The 27,096-nt window shown below is 42.1% G+C and overlaps 1 protein-coding gene across 25 annotated transcripts in view; it reads left to right on the top strand.

The window, feature by feature from the left end:
* The window catches only part of SYNE1 (spectrin repeat containing nuclear envelope protein 1), a 522,579-nt gene extending 500,074 nt beyond the window's left edge, over window positions 1-22,505 (top strand). For 23 of the 25 annotated variants that reach the window (XM_055390873.2, XM_019029254.4, XM_055390870.2 and 20 more), the window contains 9 exons: window positions 504-646; window positions 2,940-3,066; window positions 4,107-4,318; window positions 7,369-7,569; window positions 8,953-9,081; window positions 10,697-10,909; window positions 11,975-12,067; window positions 13,417-13,475; window positions 21,519-22,505. In XM_055390873.2, coding sequence (XP_055246848.1) covers window positions 504-646; window positions 2,940-3,066; window positions 4,107-4,318; window positions 7,369-7,569; window positions 8,953-9,081; window positions 10,697-10,909; window positions 11,975-12,067; window positions 13,417-13,475; window positions 21,519-21,759 — 1,418 coding nt within the window. In that variant the 3' untranslated portion in view covers window positions 21,760-22,505. The remainder of the gene's footprint in view (window positions 1-503; window positions 647-2,939; window positions 3,067-4,106; window positions 4,319-7,368; window positions 7,570-8,952; window positions 9,082-10,696; window positions 10,910-11,974; window positions 12,068-13,416; window positions 13,476-21,518) is intronic. The other 2 variants (XM_055390881.2, XM_055390880.2) reach the window with 1 other exon arrangement.
* Window positions 22,506-27,096: the final 4,591 nt, after the last annotated feature.

Below are 27,096 nucleotides of genomic sequence, written 5' to 3'. Positions count from 1 at the left end.
GCCTTCAGTAAATGATGCAGCAACCTGAGCCTTCCGTGACACTATCTTCCCCTGAGGTGCATGAAGAAAAATCAGAGGGAGGATCTTCCCCTGCTCACTAAGCGATAGCAGAAAGAACATGAGAAAAAGAACAGCTTTCTCCTTACTGAGATGCAGTAGACACCATTGCAGATTTTTAGAAAGGCCCTCCCCACTGACAACATTCAGATGATCAGGGGTTCAGCTGGAAGAGGGTCAGGTGCACGAAGCTGTTCAAAACGGACTGGAGAGCCGTTTTGCGACGTCCAATCTGCTAGGGCTCTCAGTCAAGCACCTTCATTGGTTTGGCCATTTTAATGCCTAACCCACCGGCACGATGGTACTAAATTTGCTTTGTAATTACCCACACCTGCCATTTCTATGCTGCTGTAACTGAAATCATTTCTGAAACTTCTCCTTGAATATCAAGCTTTAAATAAGTCAAATAGTTTGTCCAGTAAAGATTCTTATGGTTGCCACCGCAGGGGACCACAGTGCCCTAGAGTCACAGATCCGACAACTGGGCAAAGCCCTGGATGATAGCCGCTTTCAGATACAGCAAACCGAAAATATCATTCGCAGCAAAACTCCCACGGGGCCGGAGCTAGACACCAGCTACAAAGGCTACGTAAGTATCCTGGGCATCCTGATTCCGACCTGTACGAAACCACAGTTCTGTGTCAAAGAACAGTTCGTCTGCAGCATCAGGGCTTTATGTGGTCTCTGAATACCATGCTGCGCTTGAACTCGTGAACCTGGATGTGCAAAGCCAAGCCCTGTTATTAAGTTACCATTTGAGTAGAACTTGTCTGTTTTTAGGCCCACAAAACTGTTGTAATGACAAACCTGTTCCTTTACACTGAGCACTTAGGGAGATCCTTTTCATTGAGAGCAACGAAATACTTTGGCTCCCAAAAGTCATTAGGCATTTTTCCAAATTCAACTAATAATTTTTGGACCAAGGTTATCCTTGGAGCAGCAGATTTTAGCTAATAGATTACTAACATGCAGTTTTTTTGTACTTCTTTTCCTGGGTTCACCGAATGACCTTGGGAATGTTTTTCTCTTCTGTTTTTAGTGCGCTCATTCTGAAGAAAACAGTTCTAACAAGAGGGATTTGGGGAAAAGATAGCAAGGCATTAGATATACTACCAGTTCTATCTATGCGGCTATTGGTTATGTATGATAAAGTCTAGCAGAGGGTTATTTGCCCTACTCAAGTTACTGACCGGTTAATTTTCCCTAGAGAACTACCTGCTTTCCTACGCGTACTTAAGGAAGAGAATTTTAAAGCCAGTCTCTTCTCTGCCTCACGTCTTCTTTCATATCCAAAAGACTGGTTAGTACAAGGAAAGAAAAATGAATTTCCCCAAGTCTGGTCACAACTCACACGTTCTACTTTTTGAAATTAGGGAAGAAAACTGTTCTAGCTATATATGTTGATTTTATTATCCTTACAATTACAGAAGAGCAGTCAATTATGAGTTTGTTTCCTGTTCAGTTTGGCCTATTATACCAACTTCTATTATAGTGAAACCACTTTTTAAAAATACCTATGATATAGTTTTATGGTAATCATACTGACATCACTAGGATTACACTTAACCTCAATCAAAAGTAATCAGAGTAACAGTCCTACTGGCATTGTGATTTGTTAAAGGATTTATGGTAAGCACAGCAGGAGTATCTTGAAATGATTTGTTCTTTTAATCTTTGAATACTGTATGTGATATTAAAAATGAATTTGGAAGCTTTTCTTTGACTTTAGAATTTGGTCCCTTGATGCCTATTAAACATTGCTTACATTTTTTTGATAAAACAGCTGGCTTTAATATTGCTGTATAATTTTAAGTATTTTAATTATTTAATGCAAGAAAGTTCCCATGAGATTTGTCGTAACATTAACGTTCCCACATTTCAATTTAAGAAAGAGAAAGAGGGAGCAACTTGCCAAAAATTATATACTGCATTGCCAGCTGAGGGCTCTGAGTTTTAAATTGCAGATTGGTTTAATCTGTTTTGATTCATGAATCGTAAAGAAACTTCAAGGACTTCTCGTGCAAAATCATGTATGCAAAGTATATCTTTAAGGCATTGTTTTTTGTATATGTGAATGTATCACCTGTTTAAAAGGCATGTTTTTGAACTTTGCTTATTTAATTTTTTTTTTTTAAGAGACAGGTTCTCACACTATGTCACCCAGGCTTCAGTGCGGTGTCATGGTCTTAGCTCACTGCATGCAGCTGAATTCCTGGGCTCAAGCAACCTTCTCACCTTAGTGCCCTGAATAGCTGGGACTACAGGTGCTCACCACCACGCCTGGCTCATTTTTTAAATATTTTATAGAGACAGGGTCTTGCTATGTTGCCCAGGCTGGTCTCAAACTCCTAGGCTCAACTGATCCTCCCACCTCGGCCCCCAAAGTGCTGGGATTAGAGGCAGGAGCCACCGAGCCCAGCCTACCTCTGCTTATTTTTTTCTTTTTTCTTTTTTTTTGAGACTGGGTCTCACTCTGTCGCATAGGCTGGAGTGCAGTAGCACAATTATGGTTCACTGTAGCCTCGACCCTCTGAGCTCAGGTGATCCACCTCAGCCTCCCAGGTAGCTGAGACTACAGATGCATGCCACCATGCCCAGCTAAATTTCTTGTATATTTTGTAGAGACAGAGTTTTGCCATGTTCCCCAGCCTGGTCTCAAACTCCTGAGTTCAAACAATCCATCTTCCTCGGCCTCCCAAAGTGCTGGGATCACAGGCCTGAGACACCACACTCGGCCATCTTGGCTTATTTTTAGCAGGGTGGCACAGAGGAGCCAAACACAGACACTTCTCTTGCTGAGAAATTACAAAGAGATTTTCCCCGGAAGCTTTTGCATTCATGAAGATTTGGGTGACAGGGGCCGGTTGTTTATGTCTAAACAGATGAAACTGCTGGGCGAATGCAGTGGCAGTATAGACTCCGTGAAGAGACTGGAGCACAAACTGAAGGAGGAAGAGGAGAGCCTTCCTGGCTTTGTTAACCTGCATAGTACCGAAACCCAAACGGCTGGTGAGTGCGTAGCATCCAGTTCAAGAGTGAATGAAATAGAAGATCCTGAAGCACTTTGTTAACAGCAAAATTCCACTTAGGCTGCTTGGCCTTCTTCTACACCGTTCTATCCTGAGAACTTCCTTCCAAGTTATAACAGTCTCCTTTTTTTTGTTGTTTTTTGTTTTGAGGCGGAGTGGCGCTCTGTCGCCCAGGCTGGAGTGCAGTGGCGCTATCTCGGCTCACTGCAAGTTCCGCCTCCCAGGTTCATGGCATTCTCCCGCCTCAGCCTCCCGAGTAGCTGGGACTACAGGTGCCCGCCACCACGCCCAGCTAAATTTTTTTGTATTTTTAGTAGAGACGGGGTTTCACCATGTTAGCCAGGATGGTCTCCATCTCCTGACCTCGTGATCCACCCGCCTCGGCCTCCCAAAGTGCTGGGATTACAGGCGTGAGCCACCGCACCCGGCCAACAGTCTCCTTTGACAGTGAGGGGATGATGCATGCCATCGTGGTAGTGTTTGCCCATGTTTCATTTATCATTATGATTTTTAATATTGAGATGAAGTCTCGCTGTGTTGCCCGAGCTAGACTCCAACGCCTGGGCTCAAGTAATCCTCCTGCCTCCCCTCGAGTAGCTGGGATTACAGGCGCGCACTACCACCCCAGCTCTCATGTTCCAATTATTTTAATGCACTGTTTCTCACATATCTAATCAGGCATTTTATATGTGTGTGTTCAGAGCCCTATTGTAGACAGGATCCAAGAATTGAATGATAGTTCGTGCTCATGACTGCTTATTACTTCGTAAAGCTCTTTACAGTGTGAATGCCCATGTAACTAACTTTTTTGCTTCATTATTATTAGAAATACAAATAGAAAAAACACAGCCATTGTACCCATGTAACTGTTATTTCCAGATGACAACAATGAAAATGCCCAGTGGAATTACTTTTCTTTCTGTTGCTATTTAAAGTTGGCTGCCAACCTATGTTTAAAGCATTTCATAAACATCACATGTAGAGGAAAATAACCTCACTGTTCTGTGCATGTCTTGCCAGGTGTGATTGACCGATGGGAGCTTCTCCAGGCCCAGGCATTGAGCAAGGAGTTGAGGATGAAGCAGAACCTCCAGAAGTGGCAGCAGTTTAACTCAGACTTGAACAGCATCTGGGCCTGGCTGGGGGACACGGAGGAGGAGTTGGAACAGCTCCAGCGTCTGGAACTCAGCACTGACATCCAGACCATCGAGCTCCAGATCAAAAAGCTCAAGGTAGCTGCCCCTTGCCTTTCCCATGGCGGACAAACAGAGAGCCACCGCGTGAACGACTGTGCAGATGGCACCTCTAGTTCGAGCTGCTCTTACACAGCAGCAGAAAAGGGATCTAACAAAAATGAGTGAGAATGCTCTCCTCACCTCCAGCCATGCCAAATTCCTGTATTCCACAAAGATGGTTTTCTTTTTTTTCTTTTCTTTCTTTCTTTTTCTTTCTTTCTCTCTCATTCCTTCCTTCCTTCTTTTTTTCTTTCGTTCTCCTTCCTTCCTTCCTTCCTTTCTCCCTGCCCCCTCCCTCCCTTCCTTCCTTCCTTTCTTTTTTTTGATGGAGTCTCACTCTGTTGCCCAGGCTGGAGTGCAGTGGCATGATCTCAGCTCAGTGCAACCTCTGCCTCCCAGGTTCAAGCCATCCTCCTGCCTCAGCCCCACTAGTAGCTGGGATTACAGGCACGCGCCACCATGCCTGGCTAATTTTTGTATTTTTAGTAGAGATGGGGTTTTGCCATGTTGGCCAGGCTGGTCTCGAACTCCTAACCCCAGGTGATCCACCCACCTCAGCCTCCCAAAGTGTTGGGATTACAGGCGTGAGCCACCGTGCCCGGCCACAAAGATGGTTTTCAAGGGCAGAAAAGGGGACCATATTGTAGAACTATCCACCATGTAAATAAGCACACACGATTTAATGAATTGATATTTTAAGAAATGTCCAATTAAAATTTCATGAAGCATCCAGGTACTTCTGGGACCTACGAGAACTCTTTGTAAGCGAAATATAGAATGACCAGGCTCCTACAGGTCTATATCTAGAGCTGGAGAGAAATCCTCTCCAAAATTGTATCTGCATGAATTTGTGGGGGACATAATGAAGTTATTTGACCTCAAGTAAGTGAAACTTCTGAAATTGATTACAGTAGTGGTAGAAGCAATTTTTGCTGTAATAAATAAAACTATAGAGTAATTGCGGTGAAACACCTGGCATTTGCGTTTGATTTTGGCTTGGCCTGCATGGATATAGTACACCTTAACTCCAGCTCTAGATCTTAAAATCCTCCTTAACCCAGACACTAAAATGCTTTAATATATGGAGACTATTGTGAGCATCTCCTGAACTGAGAGCTCAGTTTCTTTTTAAAACCCATCAGTGCTTGTTTTTTCCTGTTTGGACAGTATTAAGATGTGCTCCTCCTCAAAATGTGGCTACCTAGGCTCTCCGGGGTCAGGATAAGGAATGAAGTGTGTGCTGCTTTTGTGTTTCTGTGGTTTTAGTGTATGCTTTTTATTTGGGGTTGATGTTTTTTGGCTTCCTTTTAGTGATTGTGTGATTTTGTTTTATTTTATTTATTTATTTTTGAGACAGAGTCTCGCTCTATCACCCAGGCTAGAGTGCAGTGGTGCGATCTTGGCTCACCATAACCTCCGTCTCCTGGGTTCAAGCGATTCTCCTGCCTCGGCCTCCCGAGTAGCTGGGACTACAGGCATGCACCACCATGCCCGGCTATTTATTGTATTTTTAGTAGAGACAGGGTTTTGCCATGTTGGCCAGGCTGGTCTCGAATTCCTGACCTCAAGTGGTCCGCCCGCCTCGGCCTCCCAAATTGCTGGGATTACAAGCGTGAGCCATTGCGCCTGGCCTGTTTTAAATTTTCAAACAGAAAACTTCAAACAAGAGAAAGGAATCTCCCCTCCAGGTGATCCAAAAGCTGCATCCCTATAGAAAGGCCTCTACACTACCCCATGAATTTCGGGACAAAGTACCACGTGAGAGAGATTTACAATGGCTGCATTATGAAATGCATTTTTATCTAGAGTCCCTAAATGACTCTAGTAAGGCCATGTTGCATTATAACCAGATTCCTTAAAAAGTTGATGAAGCAAATGCTGGCCAGGGTCTGAGACCTCAGAGAGATTAGGGTAGGGAAGTAAGACCTTGAAAGTCATCCTGCATGACAAGAAAAAAGACACCCTCCTTTGTACTTTCTCCTGATGCTTCCTGTCTGTATTTTCTCTGAATAAATCTGTGGAATAATCAAGTATTTTCCACAGTGTCTCTTATACCCATGTTGTCTGTGTGGTTGAATCTATTCTACAGTATGTTAAGAACCTATTGAAAAGTGAAAAATCAAGACAGATTGGGAACATAGCAGGGCTAGTGAGAAATGATTTCAAAATGCAGCCTAGGTCAATGTGACTTCCAGGATCTCTCACCCTAACTGGATTGGGGGATTTTAAACAGTATCTAGACACTCAATTACTAATACAGACTCCTGTGCTCAAGTTCTTGGAATTGAGCACTGGGTGTTTTGGAAATGCACAAAGCCAAAAATCAGTCACCTGGTTTTTGTGAAATCAAACCTAACTGGTTAGCTCATGAAATACCCAATTCATTCTCTCTACCTTCACATCAGTGTGGCACAGGCAGTACTCTCAGCCTGTGGGCCACTGAGCCTGCAGATTCAGTACATCTGGATCCCAGGGCCCTGGCATCTGTTTTCGTTGCTTCATTCTTAGGCCCACAAATTTGAATTTTGTTGTGGTTGAACCTCTGTACAGAGTGTGGACTCAATCATACTCCTTAATGAGGTCATTGCCTAGCGTTATTGTTGCTTCCTACAAGATTCCTCTTCTCTTTATTCCTCCCCTCTGCACCCCCTACCCTGGCTGAACTCTAAGTTCCCATTTGATTTTCAAAATGGTAGCTATTCTGAAATATGTGGCAGACCTTCTTTGTTCAGATATATTCTTTAAAAATATGGATTTGTGTGTGTGAATGTATTGAGGCTGTTGTGTTCCACGTAACATTCTGTTTCTGACGTTTTCACTCTACACCCTGTTTTCTTAAGATTCATCCATGTTGTTAAGTACTCATCTAATTCATTTCTTCCAACTGCCATACAGTTCTCAGTGGCATGCACCCTCTGTCTTTTACCTAGCCATCCTGTTAAGGCCAGTTTAAATTAATGGATCTTTTCATTCATGTGAAACATTTTCAAGGGAAAATATCTTTGTCATTATTGTCCTTGTTTGATTGTCTTTTTTGTTCTTTTCAGGAGCTCCAGAAAGCTGTGGACCACCGCAAAGCCATCATCCTCTCCATCAATCTCTGCAGCCCTGAGTTCACCCAGGCTGACAGCAAGGAGAGCCGGGACCTGCAGGATCGCTTGTCGCAGATGAATGGGCGCTGGGACCGAGTGTGCTCTCTGCTGGAGGAGTGGCGGGGCCTGCTGCAGGATGCCCTGATGCAGTGCCAGGTCTGTAGAGCTTTGGGCAGGAGGTGACTCAGAGCGAGACGTTAGCAATTTAGCTGAGTGTGTGACTTGATGTATCATGGTTTCTAGAGGGACGCAGTTGCTCCCCAAAGTCAGTATTTCAGTGAGATAACCTTGTGCCCAAACTTTTCATTTTACTGGAGCATTTCTACATGTTCATGACCATGTTCAAAATCTCTAGGTCCTATCTTCTGTCCAGATAAGAAGAGACTATTCCTCATGTTTATCTCCGTCGCAACGCTCCTTCTATGACTCATTCATTTATTTCCTTTATTTATTCAACAGATATTTACTGGGCAAGTAGGCAGACCTTTCTTGAACATCAAAGTGAGCGTTGCAAATATTTGTTTATCCATTCATACTGTAATTACTTGCTGGGCGTCCACCGTATGGCAGACATGGTGCTGAAACATTGAATACAGCATGGCCTCTGCTTTTGTTGGGGAAGACAAGATCAATAAAATGCAAGTAAATAGTTAAACCAGATACTTGCAGACGTGGATGATAAAAGTAACTGAGAAAAGCCATTTTGAGAGGGTAGTCAGGGAATTTATTTGGCTCTTTGAGCTGACATTGGAAGGACGTTGCTATGAAGGTAATATAATAAATGGAAAGTCCCAGAAGTAGGAAAGGACTTAGTGTCTTTAGGAACAGAAAAGAGGCCATTGTGACCAGAGTGTAGTCGGTGAGCCGAGCCAGGGAGTGATAAGAAAGACTGAGGAGGTGGTCAGGAACCAGATGGCTTTGTAGGTCCAGGCCAGGAGATTGGATCATATTCTGAGCACCATGGAAAGCCCTGGAAGGAGTTGAAGCCTGCTCTCCAGGTTTATATGTGCCCCAAGAGTAATATAATAGTTCCTTGAAAGCAGGTACCTAAACTGCTGTTTCACCTCTGTACCCACTCCTAGTACAGTGCCTTATCTGTAGGAGATCTTTAGTAACTGTATGTTGAATAAATAAATGGATGAATGAATGAGTGAATAAATGAATGAATGAAGGGGATATGAGATTCAGCCTAGGTAGGCCTTAAAAGATGGAAAGATTTGACTACACAGAGAAGAGAGGGCAGCAGAGTTGCTTCCTTCCAAACTGTATAATAGCACTACCCTTTTTTCGGAAATAACGTATTTTGATGCCAATTTTCCTTTATCTAAATTTTCCTCCAAGTAATAAATTAGATGCTTTTGGTAAGAACGTGAACTCACGATCAGGTCATTACAACAGCACCAGTGCCTTCCTCAGAAAGGAGTTGCATGTACGTTCTTAAAACCAAGTATGTTTGCTAGTGGTGGCAGTTGAAAGACATTTAAGTTTTGAGAGAAATAAAAATATTTTATTTACAGTTACTTTAAATGTTTTCTGTAGGGTTTCCATGAAATGAGCCATGGTTTGCTTCTTATGCTGGAGAACATTGACAGAAGGAAAAATGAAATTGTCCCTATTGATTCTAACCTTGATGCAGAGATACTTCAGGACCATCACAAACAGCTTATGGTAAGATGTGTGAACTCTGGCAGCCTCCAGTTATTTTTAGCAGGGTTGCATTTCTTTTACAGAAAATGAATATAAGTGGTAAGTGTTGTTTCTTTTTTTTTTAACTTTTTGCATTATAGTCTCTATTTTACACTTTTTTAACTCCCTGTGGTTTCCAATCTTTGTAAAGCAAACATGTGCATAGAAGATGATATCTGCTAGCTTTAGAGTCTGATTCTAAAGTTGTTGCTCAGTTGTAAAAATCTTAGTGTTCTCAAGCAATCTTAATTAGCTTGTGTTGTTTATTAAGGCAGCTTAATTTAAACTTCATGTTACATCTATGTCCCAAAAGTATATTTGGTGGCTTGTAGTAAAAGGTCATTAAAATATTAGAATAGAATGAGACAATTAAGTCTTTGTTTGTTTTTGTTGTCGTTGTTTTTTGAGACAGAGTCTCACTCTGTTGCCCAGGGTGGAGTGCAGTGGTGCAATCTCGGCTCACTGCAATCTCCGCCTCCGGGATTGGAGCAATTCTCCTGCCAATTCTCCTGCCTCACCCTCCCGAGTAGGTGGGACTACAGGTGTGAGCCACCACGCCTCACTAATGTTTGTATTTTTAGCAGAGACAGGGTTTCACCATGTTGGCCAGGCTGGTCTCGAACTCCTGGCCGCAGGTGATCCACCTGCCTCAGCCTCCCAAAGTGCTGGGATCACAGGCATGAGCCACCACACCCAGCCAAGTCTTTCAAAGAGGAATTAAATACATCAGATTAAACATGAACCTTAGCATCAAGTCTTCTGAAAGCCAAGACAAAATGGGAAACAAGGAGTAAACTTACTTTCATTATCTGGCAAAAACAAAACATACCACTTCTCAAGGAAGGAGAAACTTTTTCTAGCACTAAATTCAAGAGGAAATTAACTGGTAGACTCTTATACAAGGATCTTTGGACAATATAATGTACAGTGTATTTAAGTGACTTTATAGAAGATAAGGAAGCATATTTGAGTTCCATTAGAAGAAAATATTATGCACTTTGTAGCTCTCTGTATTTTTAAAATGTTATGTCTTAACATTTAACACTCGCCTAAACTACAGAATTGGTACCTTTTAATTCAGTACCATAATAGTCTTAGAAACCTAGAGGAAATAGCTGTGGAACTGCATTTTTACTTCACTTTGACCTCTGGCATCAAGCTGTGAATGACGAATCACCCCTTTTTTTTTTTAAATCTTGACTAGATATCAGAGGATACCTACACATACTTCTGCTTGGCTGTATTTAATGTTGTGCTTTTCTGTTTAAAAGATTATCTTACATCTCACTTGCATACTAATCTATATGTTAAGTACTGTCATATATACATTAACTAATTTGAACCTTCCAATAATACTGTGGACCAGGCGTCAAATCAAACTGAGATCAGAGAGGGTCAGGGGTCTTATAGAATATTTTTGGCAGAGGCAGGATTAGAACTCAGGCCGTGAGCTGCTGCATCCTTTAGTGTGTGAGCTCCACGTTTGATGCTCAGGTATAATTTCCCACCAAGTTAAGTTGATTTCATTCTGCACTTTCGGAGCTTTTGCCAATTGTCAAAAATGCTTAGAAAAATAAATTTATTTTTGTATGCATAGCAAATAAAACATGAGCTGTTGGAATCCCAACTCAGAGTAGCCTCTTTGCAAGACATGTCTTGCCAACTACTGGTGAATGCTGAAGGAACAGACTGTTTAGAAGCCAAAGAAAAAGTCCATGTTATTGGAAATCGGCTCAAACTTCTCTTGAAGGAGGTCAGTCATCATATCAAGGAACTGGAGAAGTTATTGGACGTGTCAAGTAGTCAGCAGGTAAGCTCTAAACAGACATCATCGTGTAGCATTTCTTACTGGAGACCAAAGAAGCATCATCTTCATGCATTTTAGAAAGACTTTAAATATGGTACTTGTCAGAATGGAGTGTCTCCTTTCAGCCACTGCTCTTACAAGTCCTATCTCAAAATAAAAAAGCAGCCACGTAAACTTTTACAACAAGACACTGCTTTTGATTCTGTTAAATCCAAAAGCTCTCTTGTTGTTGTTACTAATGCTATTACCACAACTGCTGTGGCATTTTATTTCACCCTGTTTAAGAATTTACACACTTTAATTACACAGCCATGGTAGAGCAAACCAATTGTTGTATCTGAGTTTGTATTTAACCACTCTCAGGCATGAATTCTCCATTATGTATACAGTAAAAAAAAAAAAAAAAAAAATTAAAAAACAGTCCTCTGCTCATTTAATTTTTTATATTTTTTTTCTACAATCAACTCCATTGTGGTATTATTGGTTTTGAGAAATGCATTTGCAGGTGAGATGTGGTGATGCCTGGTAAGATTTCAACCATTCTGCTGTGAAATCCTGCCACGAACACATGCTTTGCCCTGCTGTAAGCATGCAAAAGAACAATCTACTCTGAATAGCAGCAGTGTCCAAAATAGTAAAGTCCTCTAATGCGAAAAGGCAGACTCCTGGATGACTATCTTTTGTTTCCAACTGGAATGTATTGACTTCTGTTCAGCCTGAGTGACCAGCAGGCTCTACAGCAGGTTTCTTCCCCTCCTAAGCCAATATCAATTCATTCACATCCATGTCTCCAAGAAATAATAAAGCTATAAGTGAAACATAGCAATAACAAAATCATAGCTATATTTTCCAGAACGGCCAAACAGACAGCTAGGAAATCCCAATACACTAGAAGAATTTGGCCCTATTCTTGTACCTGTCTGGTTCCATTTTCCCCAAGGAATGGTTTGATTTTTATGGTGGAGACATGGGGGTGGATGGAGATGGAGTGGGAGATAACGTGGTGCGACAGAGGGCCCCCATGGGTCTGGGACATGGAGTTGTTAAAAGAATCTTTCTCCCACATAGGATTTGTCTTCCTGGTCTTCTGCTGATGAACTGGACACCTCAGGGTCTGTGAGTCCCACATCAGGAAGAAGCACCCCAAACAGACAGAAAACGGTAACTTTCCACTGGTCGTTTTCAGTTGGCCCGTGGGAGTGAACACTGGGAAGTGACAGTATTTGCACCCACCACAGGGTTCACAGGCAGGCGTCCCCTCCAGAGGAGGGCTGTCACACAGGGTAGCGCTCTTCCTCAGCCCTGCCACGTCCCCTCCCAGCATGCGCTCAGGAATGGAAAAGAGCGATTCTGGTTTTCAAAAGAATCAGGACTCAACGTGTGGCTGGTATGCAGGGAGAACATTTATTTTTCTTGCTCAAATAAGAAAATTTCTAGAATGGTGCCCATTTGTCCCTTTGGTGGCTCCTTTCTTCAAGCCATGGCTGCCACGACTATCTTAAAAGGTAGGCCTCCACTTGCGGGGCGCCTCGGCTGGAAGTGCACAGAACCGTGAACGCCTGTGAGCCATTGACTCGTTAAGGCAAGTGGAGGTTCTGTTGACTCTCAAGCTAAGCTGCTTCTGGGTGGTGGTCCTGAAGGTCTGCGGCAATTGTGCCGCCCCTAAAATGGCAACAACTCACCCACAGGCCTTGGCGGGGGCTGCCTCACTGAACACAAAGAGGATGAAAGGACAAATTCGGCCCCTGCTACCCTCTATGCCTTGATTTCTCTGTGTAATTAGAAGCTTGTTTTTTGTTTTGTTATATATTTTTTGTCCAGCTTTATGATTATATTCATTCCATTTTTCCTTAGTTTTTAGAAGTTTTGATTTCATTTGACTTTTTTGTTATAAACATTTATGTTCTATGCCGATAAATGTATTATCTTTTTTAGGATTTTTTTTTTTTTTTTTTTTTTTACTACATTCACTAGTTTCCTATAGATCCTAGTTTAAGAATGTGAAGGAATACTGGCTTTTCAAGTCAAATTTTAACCTTTCTTTAAGTTGAATATTTAAGTTGGGCTTCATCACTACAAAGCCCAATCTCATATTGCCATTGTTATTTCTTATGGGCCAAGAATTTTAACACTGGTTTACTATTCTAAAAGATGAAAAAAATATATTAAGTGTCTTTGAAATACGTGATATGGCATAGTGCATTTTACATTTATTGTATGTAAATATACACATGTATTTCTACCATGAAAAGTCATGAGAATTATGCCCACCATAGTATGGACTCCAGAATTCCAACTTAATGTTTTATCAGTGGCTAATCACATAGATATAAATTTATTTTACTTCTTCAACAAAAGAAAAGCCAGTTTCCTTAATTCATGGGTACTGATCATTTCATTTGATTTATTTTTCCTTTGCTGCACTTTTAGTTTAATTTTCATTAGTAGCTTGTCTTTATTTGCCTGGACTGAACATTCTTCTTTCTTTACCCCCTGTTCATTGCAAACAGCCACGAGGCAAGTGTAGTCTCTCACAGCCTGGACCCTCTGTCAGCAGTCCACATAGCAGGTACCTCCTTCTCCTGGTTTCCACACTGTTCTAGAACCCCAAGAGGATGATGAAAATTGTCCATGACTTAGGTTGGCCTATATCTGGTCTGCCTCAGGGTAGTTGGGAAATTACTCATTTCAGTCCACACCCTTTCCTCACAAATTGGAAGAGATGTTTCTAAATGAAATGTTCAAGTATATTTCAGAGCATAAAATATTTGGACTCCGTGAAAATTCTGTTTGTCTCAACATAGCCCATCTGGTACTTTTCATCAAATTGTCAATAAGGATTTGATTACAATTGGTGGCACCACTGCCATTTGATTCATGGCAGACTTTTATCATCCTCTTTATTTCTAGAGTTTACAATAAGACAGGTAATCGATCAGTGAATTCTTTTACCATTCACAAAACCCGCATATCTGAATAAAATATACTAACATCCCCAACTTTTTATTTTATTTTCATGTTTTATCCAGATTGTGGGTTTTGGAGTCTCAAAATGGCAAGTCCTAATTTGGTGTTCATTGAAAATTTATAAGTACCTTCTCTCTTCTGCTTATCCTAAAACTTCCCTTCATCCAGCACACCCAGCCACTCACTTGCCGGGCACTTGGCAAGCTCACTCTGGAACCCGCAGCAGCCAGTGCCCCTGCCCAGTCACCTCCCGAGAGCCGACTCACAGCTGCCACTCCGCGCTTCCTGCCTGGCCTCCAGCAGCCCCTCACTCCCGCAGTTAGCAGTGCTTTGCCTTCTTTGTTGTCGGTGTGGTGTCTGTGCTCCTCTGCTCCTCCACTGATCAGTTCAAGTTTCCCCAGACAGCTTTCTAAAAAATGAAAACACTGTCCTCGGAGCCTGTTTTCATTCCAGTCCCTAGCAATTCACTGTTAAAGTAGCTTGTCCCTCTGGAAACTTATCACCACTGAGCAGGAATCTGAATTCCTGGAAGGAGGGTGGGGATGAGGAAATGTAGAACTGTAAACAACCCTTGAGTAATACTTTTAGTTTTCCAGCTGTACATGAGGGACTGGCTATTTCATTTGGTCCTTCCCACTCGGCTGAAGTCAGGCAGGACGTATTTTCATATGTTCTCTGGTTTTAGACCTCCTTTCCTGTTTTTTTTTTTCTTTTCATTTCCTTTGGTTTGGTTTGAAGACAATTTTATGAGTTTTTTTTTTTCTAGCCTAAACAAAATAGCAATAATAAAATATGGAGAAAAACTCTTGGGGACTTTTGAAGATAATGACGAGCATCCGCAGATGCTCTAAGGTTTGCTCAGCCCCCTCTAAGTAGAGACAATTTCTTTTAGGCAGATCATTGTGTTATATAGTCCATCTTTTCCCCACAAATTGCTGATGTACCATGAACAGAGATGAAGAATATCCCCACAGCATTCCTTCGAGGATACCAGAGATCAGTTCTTTGGTTGATAGAAATGATAGTGACGAGAAGGGGGAAAGCGCTTATGTTATGATGCAACGCCAACAGCAGTCACTCTTTGGTTCCCAAATATTGCGTCTATCTGCTCTCCGCATTGTTTCAGACAGCCACATAGATCTTTTGAAAATGTCGAAGGCATCGTTTCTTAGGGCAGCAAGTGCTTCCTCGTGCCTCCTAACAGGGCTTTGCAGCTGGGACAGCCACATTCTCACTACGACACTCGCAAGGCGCCTTTCAGCTCTGCTCTGTCCAGCACGGTTCATTAACATCTTTCTGAGCGTTCAGCGCAGTGTTCACTTTGCTACTCAGGTGGGAGTGGAACATAAATAATCTTCACCTGAATGGCAAACGTCATCCAACACCTTCACAGACAGGTTGTGGTTGAACATTCTTGGGCTTCGTTACCGTCGGTACCTCTGTTTGGGGCACACCCAACCCCGAGAATGAAGGGCAGAGTCTGCTGGGGAAGAATGAACTTCACCCACAGTCCAGGCTGTCGTGGTGTTCCTTTACATTGAGACTTGAGATATCTTGTGTTTAATCTTGCACTGGTCCAGCAAATTGGAAAGGTTATTGCAGAAGCATAAATAGTTTAGAATGTTGTTTCCAGCGGTCTGCAATGGGAAATTTTTAGATATGCATTCTTCCCGAGAGGAGAAGGAGACTGAGTTGGAAGAAACTGACTATTAGTTTGAAGGGAGGAGTTACTCATTTGGTTTCTTTGTTGTTGTTTAAAGTCAGATGTTAATATTATACTAGCCTGTTACATATTTCAATTTGATTTGATGGTGGTGATTCTATATCTTCATACAGTATTTTAAACCTACATTTGAATTGATGCCAATAGGTACTGAACACCTACTAAATTTAGGCCCTGGGCCTACAAAATTAATTCAATGTGATTCCTACCATTAAAAGACTTGCAGTATATCAGAATCTAGAGATTCCCTAAATCGTTACAGGGAGCTCCCTAGAACTTCTTAAAATTAGAAACATAAAAATCTGTGCATACATTCATAATAACCATATTTGTGACTGTTATTTGAGGTTAAACACACTTTAGAAGCATGCTTTCAAAGCAAATGTTTATGATGGTCTAGCTGGTACTTTTTCCCTACATTTGACTTAAAATTTTCTAACCTTATCGCCATTAATTCTTCAAAACTCTACTGCAACTGAGTTGAAATTGACAGCTAGAAAGATTTCACTCCAATTTCCAGCAAGGCAAAGGAATAATTGCACTGTAGTCCGGATGTAGCAAATTGATGACTTCATTCTAAAGCTTAGAATTGTAAAATGCAAAATTGCCTTGGGCACCTTAGGTCTCTGGCACCTTCTTTACAGAGAACGAAGATGGAATGAGAAGTGGCAAATGACTGGCCGAAACACTGAAAGAGGGAAAAAAGCCCTCGTTTAAAAATGTATTCAAGTTAATCAGATACATTTAAGCAAGGGCAGTGGGGGTTTTTTGCATGTACACTAGGGCCTCACTATAAACACTACTCAGTTTCTTGTGGAATTTGTTTTGAAGTCTTCATTATCTGGGGATCTATTTATTCAAAGCATTCAAAGAGCCTCAGCACAGAGCCTCTCCCCTCTAAGGCAGGTTGCTCACCCGTGCCCCAAGGAAAGCTGTAGGGTAAGGCTCCAATAGGTTTCTCTGTTGCTATTTGAGGTAGGCCTTCCTGGTGTTTCTAGGGAACAAGACAGGCAGTTTGAGAAATTTATCACATGCTTGAAAGCACTATTAATAAATCAGGTATGTTTTCCTGAGAGAAAAGGCCGAATCCAGCCAACCCCTAAGGGTATGAGTCAGCACACCCTTGGTATCATTATACAGATAATAGTGATAAGTCGCTGACATTTATTTAGTACTTAATGTGTTTCAATTATTTAGTGCTTAATTGTGTACATGCTAAGCATTGTATGTATTTTACCTCATTTAACCCTCACAAGAATCCCATGACATGGCTATATTCCCAATTTATAGACAAGGACACTGGGGATTAGAGGTGTAAAGATGTAGAATTTGAACCCAGGTCTCCCCTGACTCCAGACCCTACCCTGTTAACCATACCACTCTGCTGAAGGGCCATTGATGGGTAGAAGCCTTTAAACAATGGTTTTAGAGCTGAGGCCACCACAGGCTGCCTCAGGTAGTTTAGGATTAGCAAGAATGTTTGGTTTGGAAAAAAAGAAGACCTGGGTCCTAACTTGATTCTGGAAACTTGTCTCCTGAACCATATATCCAGGAAACACTGGGTTTCAAAGACAAGACACGTAAGGGCAGGATCAAGATCACGGACAATCTAGATATTTCTGCACAATAAATTCCTGTTACATACTGCCAGTGTTAGCCGAAAAGTAACAAAATAAATTAGAAGTTTCTTGTCATTTGGCTTTAAATGATGCATGCACAAAATTAACTCATTTTCATTTCCTTGATTATGTACAATTTTCAAAGTGAGTCATACCCTATGTGCATGGCATTCAGACTTCTCACAATTGTGTGTCCTATACACTTTCTTTTGAAGGGTGTGATTTTAGCCACTACTCCCTCCCTGCCATTCTCCTTATCCCACAATTGTCTAGGTATTTTGGGACAACATACCTAGAAACAACTCGTGGGCAACTATTTACCTGGAAATTTGAAGGAGTGAGGGAAGTGAGAAAAATAAATAAAAATTTACTTGTATCAAATAAGCACATTTTTTGCTGGACAGAACTATCTGATATATCTGTATTGATGATGTTCCTTAAGGAGGCTCACACATTTAATTTTTCCTATATAAACACAATCTAAACTGGCATCCATGTATGTCATAAGACCAGAGGAGAATGACCAGTGAGTAGTCAACAAGTTGCCTTTGTTCTTTCCCTTATCAAATTTCCCAAGACTCTAGAAACTTAGGTGATTTTTAGCACAGTAGATAAATATTAAAAATAACACTTTCCCTGGGACCATTAGCTTCTTGATACTAAAATCGCTAGAACAAGTTCCCCCTGAAGATGAGGCAGCTTTGGGCATGTTGAAACTCTGGTAATTACCCCAAGGGGACAGGCATTTTCCCAGTGGATAGTTCGGATATTTTCAAGGGCAGCCAGCTGCATGGACGGTCACTGAATATTGTGTGTTCTCTCTGTCCCCATCTCAGCCCATGACTTCTTCCTAGCTTGGCATTCTTCAGCATTAGAAGTCATGCACAAATTAAATTTTAATAAAAAATCCTCTGATGCTGTTAAATGTGCCATGTCCTTCAACAGACTCCAACATAGGAGTCCATATTCTGTAAATGGTGACATTTTTATCAAAAATGGGCAAGTAAATTAGTCTCTCTGGCCTTCAGTTTTCTCATTTGCAAAGATGAGGGGTGCATTAATATCCTAAAATTGTTTTGGCTGTCATGATTTATGATTCAATGGTTTGCCATTTTTCTCAGGAGTGAACAGGTCAATGGGCAGCCCTTGTTTTGATCTTGATCTTTGACCTAATTGCACAAAGAATTTAACAGTTGACAAAGAGGAGCTATTCAGCTCTGTCAGATTGTACTATCAATTATATATGTAAATCTTCCCATCACTAAAGTTCTTAAATGTCTCCTAATGAAAGTTAGTCAGGTATTTAATAACTAGGAATTGTGGGAGCTCTCTTCAGTCACTCTGTTATAACTCATCTAGCTACAGGTGTTGAGTGTTGGTTGCCAGGGCATATTTTAAAGTCAGGGGAAGGATATTTTGAAGAAAATTTGATCCAAAGTTTGTGGGTAGCTGTCCTATCCTTCTTAAGACACTTTAAGGCAAACCATTGAATCATTGCAAATGAGAAAACTGAAGGCCAGAGAGACTAATTCACTTGCCCATGGTTATGTAACTGCCTCAAAACAAAATGTCCTCACGTCCACACACGGATTTGATGATCTGCAGGATACTGTGAGGCCTTACGACCAGAGGCTTTAGACAGGAGGAAACCACTTGTTTCCAAATATTTTAGGATGCAAGTTCAGGATTCTCTTCTTTGCTTCTACATGTGAGATACCTGTGAAATGAATACGACCTGAATTACCATTACCATTATTCCTATCACCAACCAGCAAAACATTTCACAGCAGAGAGTGCGGTGGGCAGGGATTTTGGAAGCCTGAGTTCCTGCTAGGCCTCTTCCTTTAATTGTAGAATCTGAAGCAAGTCATTCAGCCTGTCTAGAGTCTCCGGGTTCTGGTAGTTAAAATCACAGGGTTGAAATCTTCTGCCACTGGCTGTGTGAGCTTGAGCCAGTTATTTCACTTCCCTGAGCTTTCTTTCACATCGTCTGTAAAATGAAGTTAATAAGTACACACCGCAGAGGACTGCTGTGGGGGTTAAATGACAGAACCCAACATAAATGCTCAGAGTGCTGCCTAGCAATTAGAAGAGTAAACATGAACTGTCCTTAGCTACTCCCCTACAAAATCAGGAGATGAATTGGATGCTCTCTAAGGCCCTGTCTCAACATGAATATTTTATGCTCAGGTAACTCAAGAAGTTTCTATTTTCCTTTTCCATTAATAAGGTATATGACATACTTCTTTTATGTTCTACTATATTTTCACAAAATATACTTTTTTTTCCTCAGCTTATTAGGAATAACTCATTGGTCTTAGCACAAGGGCAGTTAATCAGTTTGACCACTAGATGGTGATTGAGCTCTTGTGGCTTCTTGGGAGATTATTTATACTGACAAATCAGTAGAAGACAAAACATCGAACAGTGAACTTTAAAGATAGAAGACCATCTATGCTAATTTGAAGAGGTTAGTGAAGAGGTTGACACCTAGAGATGAAGTGAGTTGTTCAAGGTTACATTACCCTGCCGTTACTTGTGTGGGCTTCAGAAAAGAACATGCTTCCAATTTAAACCAGTGATTTGATTTTTCCTTACACCACAAGAAGTGTACTAGAAACACTGCGTGCTGCCTGCTTCTTGGGGTTTCTGCAGAACCAATCTGTTTTTGAGATAGAGTCTCGCTCTGTTGCCCAGGATGGAGAGCAGTGGTGTTCCGATCATGGCTCACTGCAGCCTCCGCCTCCCGGGTTCAAGCCATTCTCCTGCCTCAGCCTCTCAAGTAACTGGGACTACAGGCACATGCCACCAGGCCTGACTAATTTTTGTATTTTTACCATGTTGGCCAGGCTGGCTTGAACTCCTGGCCTCAAGTGATCCGCCAACCTCAGCCTCCCAAAGCGCTGGGATTACAGGCGGGAGCCACTGTGCCCAGCCCTCTCCCATTTTTCTTTGATGGTTTGATAAAAGAGTTTTGAATACTCCCTCTGTTCCCTTCTAAGGGGATTCTATCTGTTTTTAACATTTATTTTCTTAGGTGTCACTCCGAATCCCACACCGATATTAGGGTAATCTATCTTCAGAAATTAATAGGTAATAGGTGAGCTACAAACATAGTGCTTTCTTCTGGACCAAACCTACAGTTACCAGTACAGCTTTCACACGCTCATATTATTTCAGTAGCCTCACGTACAATGTCCTTATCCTTGGTGATATTAAAACTCTTAGGGAATTTATACTAGTTGTGAGGGAATGTTTCTTTTGGCTATATCTTTTATTTTTGTTCATTCAATGTTGTATGGGTCTGAGTGTACACCAAATGCCTGTTGTAAACAACATTTCTTTCTTCATCTTTTCTGCTAGTAACCAAAAAAAGGTAATGGCTGTTCACAAAAAGAAAACAGTAGCACCCAACTCAGAATCTACTTCCAGATTCTGTATTTTCCAGGCAGTCCTTCTTAAGAGTTCTGAAACCTGTACTCAATCTCTAATGCACTGTTTAAAAGGAAGATAAAAGTGAAATAGAAAAACTTGTCACTGTGAGTGTAGAAGGGGCTGCAGGATGACAGTCCATCCTCCTCAGAAAATGGTGTCCATTTTCCAAAGTAATGACGTCAGTGATAGGATCAGCCTAGCATCTACATCATACAACACCAGTGTTCTGTAGACAGACTCCACTGCTATTCCTTGTTCGTACAGCTTTGGAACCCGCTAATGTCAGGGCCTGATGCTGACTCAGTGCAAGATGAAACCAGGGTATGCTCTATGATTAATGAAGCTTTTATGGGTCTGTGCAAAATGACAAAGACTGTTTTTATTTTTGCTGCATGGATTTTGGCATATCCAGGATGGCTAGATGGGATACTTGGTATGATTCTGACAGCAACTAATTTTGCTTAAGAATGTTCATGATATTCTTAAAACAAAAATATGCTGCATCAAATATCTACATTTTAATTATTCTGGATCTACTTAATTCATGCTAGTAGAATGTGTATAGAGCAATTATTTTTGTTGATAGAAAATGTTTCACCAAATTAAGGGATAAAAGGAGTAGAATTTGAACCTAATTAGTTAACGTTTAGTTGACTGACTAAATGTTTATTTCTCGTCAGTGCAGTTTCCAACAACTTCATCTGATGGTGGGGGGTGACCTGGGCACACTGTGGAAGGCTGGCAGCTGATCGCCAGGCTGGGGTGTGCTTGGCATGGCCCTTTAGCTTCCAGGAAGGTGCAGAGGCAAAAAGCAGCGTCCATCCGACACTGGAGTTATCTGAGTAATTTATGTCCATTCTTCTCTCAGGTCCACAAAAGGTGGCTCCGATTCCTCCCTTTCTGAGCCAGGGCCAGGTCGGTCTGGCCGCGCCTTCCTGTTCAGAGTCCTCCGAGCAGCTCTTCCCCTTCAGCTTCTCCTGCTCCTCCTCATCGGGCTTGCCTGCCTTGTACCAATGTCAGAGGAAGACTACAGCTGTGCCCTCTCCAACAACTTTGCCCGGTCATTCCACCCCATGCTCAGATACACGAATGGCCCTCCTCCACTCTGAACTAAGCAGATGCCATCTGCAGAAGTGCTGGTAGCATAAGGAGGATCGGGTCATAAGCAATCCCAAACTACCAACAAGAGGACCTTGATCTTGGCGAAAGCCCTCGGTGTGGCAGCTTTAGCCCTCCTCCAGATCACATGTGTGCAAATTATGGCTTCAGAGGTGGAAGATAAACAGTGACAGGGGAACAAACAGACAACAAGAAGGTTTGGAAGAAATCTGGTTTGAGACTCTGAACCTTAGCATTAAGGAGATTGAGTAAGGACCTCCAAAGTTCCCCGGACTCATGAATTCTGGGCCCTTGGCCCATTCTGTGCACAGCAAGGACTTCAGTAGACCATCTGGGCAGCTTTCCCATGGTGCTGCTCCAACCATCAGATAAATGACCCTCCCAAGCACCATGTCAGTGTCGTACAATCTACCAACCAACCAGTGCTGAAGAGATTTTAGAACCTTGTAACATACAATTTTTAAGAGCTTATATGGCAGCTTCCTTTTTACCTTGTTTTCCTTTGGGGCATGATGTTTTAACCTTTGCTTTAGAAGCACAAGCTGTAAATCTAAAAGGCACTTTTTTTTAGAGGTATAAAGAAAAACTAGATGTAATAAATAAGATCATGGAAGGCTTTATGTGAAAAAAGTTGAATGTTATAGTTGAAAAAAAGATATTTATGTATGTACAGTTTGCTAAAGCCAAGTTTTGTTTGTATTGATTTCTTTGCATTTATTATAGATATTATAAAATATTTTGTCTGTGCTTTTTTTCCCTAAACAAATAACTCTAAGTTTCATTATTAAGCAGGCACTGATCAGAATGCAACCTAAATGATCATTTTTTTGTGCAATGAATGAAGCTGGAACATTAGTGTATATTAAAGGAAAAGGATGGCAAGAGGCAGCGTGGATTTAGACATAGAAGACCCCAGGTGATTCCTTTTTTTCTCTTCCTTCCATAGTCAATCAAATCTCCTGAATTCTTGCTTCCGGAAACCTTTCATCCTCTATTCTCCATTCCTTTTGCACATGGGAGAGGCTTCCTAGGAGCTGATATCTGAGGTCCCTTCTCCATTCCATTGCGAGCAGACAACAGCCACAGAAATCTTCTTAAAGCACACTTCTGTTCAGATCCCTTCTTTGCTGCAAAGCCTTCTATTGTTCATTGTCTACCGGATAAAATACAGTTTTCTTCTATCATTTAAGTCCATATGCAATGAGATTTTATTTTGCTCCTCTGAACTTGCCTACTATAGTGGCCCTCATGGAATTATGTGATGCTCATGGCATTTTAATGTATCATTTAATAATTCTGGGGCACATAAAACTCAGGTCTCTGACTTCTCTTCTGGTAGACAGCTCTGGTGCCCTAGTCCGGAGCACATATTCCTGCATGGCAGTAATTGCCGGAGCTTGTTGGCTGCTGTCCCCTCCAGAATTGGGAGAGAGAGAGAGAGTATCTCCTATTTGTACTTGTAAACCTTCAGCTTCTCTCAAGGTCTGTGTCACCCTAGCCCCAGAGTTATTTAAGTTTACAAATCCTGCTCTAAATTGAGTATTTAAACCAAACTGAGGCCCTTCACCTTGCCTGAAACTGCCGTCTGTGGTTTCCATAATGCAGGTAGTCTGAGTCCATCTCAACTAGGGTTCCTGGGGCTTGCTAAATTTTCCAAGTCCTGGGCTTGCTTCAGACCTTCTAGTTCAATCTCTGGGATGGGGCCTGGGAGCCGGCATTTTAAAGAGATGCCTGAGGAGACTTTATTCCTCCTAACTGCTGAAAAGCACTGCCCTCTACTTCCTTAACTTCATTCCTCCTTGCCTGCCTCACAGGACTCAGCTCACAAGCCACCTCCTTCTTGAAAAATTTCCTGATCACTTTCACACTGTATTTAAGACTTCTCTCTACTACTTGGCTTCTTGCCGTCAGGTTGTCTGTATCTTATGGCCCATGAACCCATCGTGTTCCACAGGGAACACGATGGATCTCCCCCCGCCCATTGTTATTTTATAGAGAAGACCACCTTGTGGTTAAAGTGTCCCATCTTCCTGCTTCTGGAGAGGCTGTGAGCAGCGGTGGCCATTGGCGTTGAAGGGTGCCCTGCACTCTCATCTGAGATGGAGCACTCTTCAGGCCTCGCTCTTCCCTCACTTTCCTGTCACTCCTCCCAATATCTGGAAGGAGAAGTCCTCCCTCCAGAGCAGTTTTGCCCTTCAGGGGGTATGGAAATCCCACACAATGAAGAGTGTCGTCGTGGAAAAGGCAAGCGCAAAGAGACTTCAGAAGCATTTCTTCTCCACATCACTGTCAACTGACTTCCTCCTATACATCTCCCATCACTGAAGAATCAAATGGCAAATGTTGCTGAGAAAAACATTTGGTTTCAATTAAGAAAAATCTTAGCATACATTCCATCTGTGCCTTTCTCAAAACTCTGTGAAACCCCCAAAGGAGTGTAGAACTTCCATTTCCATTACATTTTTGAAGATTTAAACAACAGAACCTTCGAAGAAGTAGGGAACCCAGGTGAGTGCAAACATTGAACCCATGAGGTCGTGGCTCTTCCCCAGATGATTGATTGGCCAATTTAGCAAGGGCCATGCCAGACGCAGATGATGGGGAGATGGGTATGGGGCCATGAGTGTCCTCACCCGCACCCAGCGGTTGCTCTGGCAACAGAGAGAAAAAGCTTCATGGAAGGGGTGTGGGATGGTTTAAAGAATAGTAAGGAGATAAAAGGACACTGATGGCTGCTGAAGAAGCTTCCATTTCTGCAGTGAGGACAGTCAGGAGCCCTGCTGTGGCCTGGAGAGAGGGAATGGTGTCCCAAGTGAGTGCTGGGAGAGGAAGGGCGTAAAGAGACCATCTACTGACCAGGAAGGATGGGAAGGGAAGGGTTAATAACATGGTGGTAAGGAGATTTGCACAAGCAAATGGGAAATATTAGAAAAGTGAACAAAGAATCCAATATAGCTAACGTGGAAAAATAAGGCATTAGAATCTAAAAGTAGTAACTTAATAAGAAATCCCAGGAGAAATGAAAGGATTTTTGGGAAATGATGGCTGAGGAGCAGGAATGTCCCTCCTGGAAAATGGACCCACAGTAGCTTCTCTTGTTTTTGTAAGAAGTGAGAAGAGAAGACTTCTGAAGGCCCAGATGGGAAATTCAGCATGCCGAGGCCTGAGATTTACTATAAAAATGCAGGTTAGACTAGATTGATTGATAGCCTACACCCCAGGGCCAAATATTAAGACATTATAGCTACAAAACTTAATTGACAAACCACATAAAAGATCGTAAAGCAAAGAATAGTGGAGAGAGATGATTTATGAAAGCCAATCGTGTCCAGAAAAGCCGGGCCTCCCAGGGCTGGTCTGGGCTGCCTGAAAGCAGCCCAGTGGACAGGTTCCTTGTTCGGTGCAAGCAATTCACCAGCACCATCGCCAAACCTTCACAGGGGATTGTGGAGAAATTGAAATATCCTGAGTGTGTACCAGATAGGTCCAGAAGTGCCTGGGGAGAGCAACAGCCATTAATCTCTCAAGTAGTTCGCTGAATGCCCACTATGTGGCAGGAACTGCTCCAAGCTCCCTCGGGGAGTCCTCTCGGGGAGGACCTTAGAAGTTCTTGTGTTTGTTTGTTTGTTTGTTTTATTTTTATTTTTTATTTTACTTTAGGTTCTGGGATACATGTACTCAATGTGCAGGTTTGTTACACAGGTATACATGTGCCATGGTGGTTTGCTGCACCTATCAACCCATCATCTAGGTTTTAAGCCCCACATGCATTAGGTATTTGCCCTAATGCTCTCCCTCCCCTTGCCCCCCACCCCTTACCCCCTACCCCCCTGACAGGCCCCAGTGTGTGGTGCTCCCTTCCCTGTGTCTATGTGTTCTCATTGTTCGTCTCCCACTTATGAGTGAAAACGTGTGGTGTTTGGTTTTCTGTTCCTGTGTTAGTTTGCTGAGGATGATGGTCTTCATCTGTGTCCCTGCAAAGGACAAGAACTCATTCTTTTTTATGGCTGCATAGTATTCCATGGTGTATTCATGCCACATTTTCTTTATCCAGTCTATCATTGATGGGCATTTGGGTGGGTTCTTGTTTAATGACTCATTAAAAGCAGTCACCACTGGGCCTTTGACATAGAGAAGAATCCATATTTCCCAGCACCAGTTATGTCCTGAAATGGGATGAAGGCAAATGAGGAAACTAGAAGGGAATTTAATAGAAACAATATCTAATTTAGGGGAGGAAAGGGAGATTAAAGCTGTTAGATCTCTATGTTCTATGAGCAAATTCCTCTGCTTTTAGCTTCTTGGTCACCCAGTTTATATTACAGTGGGATGTGTTTTTGAAGAGTATGAATGTCCATCTGCAGAAATGGAGGCAGGTGGAGTGGTTTATAAGCATGGAAGCAATTTTTCACTTAGGTATAACACTGAGAAGTTAATTCAGGAAATAGGTGTTTTTCTGAGTGTGGTCATCTCAATTTTAGATTTAGTAGTACCCTGGGGTAACTGTGGCTGATTGTCATACCTAAAGTAACCCAAAGATAATGAAACTGAAAGCGAAGGACTTTTATTCTTCAATTCCCAGCTTCTCGTTAACCTGTCCCTTTAAGTTTTAAAATATGCACCAAGAATCCACTGGAGGCTACCACAGACAGGCCTAAATTTGGGAGCGAACCCTCACTCAGATGAATAAGTGCATGAACAAGGTGCAGCCTTCTGCAGCCGAAGGAAGCTAAGGGGGCTGGACAGTTGGGAATGATTAATGAGAAGCAGGGTGATGTGCTGTAACACAAGCTGAACAATGAGAACATTTAATCTGGGGAGCTGAGGAAGCCGGTTGGGACTTGGATATAATCTTTCTAAAATATGAAGGTCACAGAAAAATAAATCAGGCTCATGAATTTGCTTAACCTGTTACCTAATACAAGAGTGGGAACATAACTGAATTTGAAAACCGCAATTATGTCAGGAGAAGAAAGTCCTGGGTAAGCCTCGTAACAGATTTGATGCCACAGGCAATCGAGAAGAAATCCAGATCTCCCTGCTGAATATTCACATCAGAGCCTCACAGATGTGCGTTCCCAGCTCAGGCTTAAATCCTGCCGGACACATTCTTGAAGCTGTTGTTGGGCTCAGAAAGCGAAGCTGCCAAGCAGCTGCCAACTTCGACAGCAGTTCCAGGCAGCCAACCTCAAACCCCATTTATTGGCAGGAACCCAGTGGAGGCCATGTCCATCCCTTGCCCCACACCTCCTTGTGGGATTTACAGGTTGACTGGACACTGTAGGGATGTAAGTAGCCATGGCTTTCAGAGTGGGTTTGGCTCACCT

Source organism: Gorilla gorilla, chromosome 5 (assembly GCF_029281585.2).
Source record: "Gorilla gorilla gorilla isolate KB3781 chromosome 5, NHGRI_mGorGor1-v2.1_pri, whole genome shotgun sequence".
NCBI lineage: Eukaryota > Metazoa > Chordata > Mammalia > Primates > Hominidae > Gorilla > Gorilla gorilla.
This window is presented reverse-complemented; position numbering and strand designations above follow the sequence as displayed.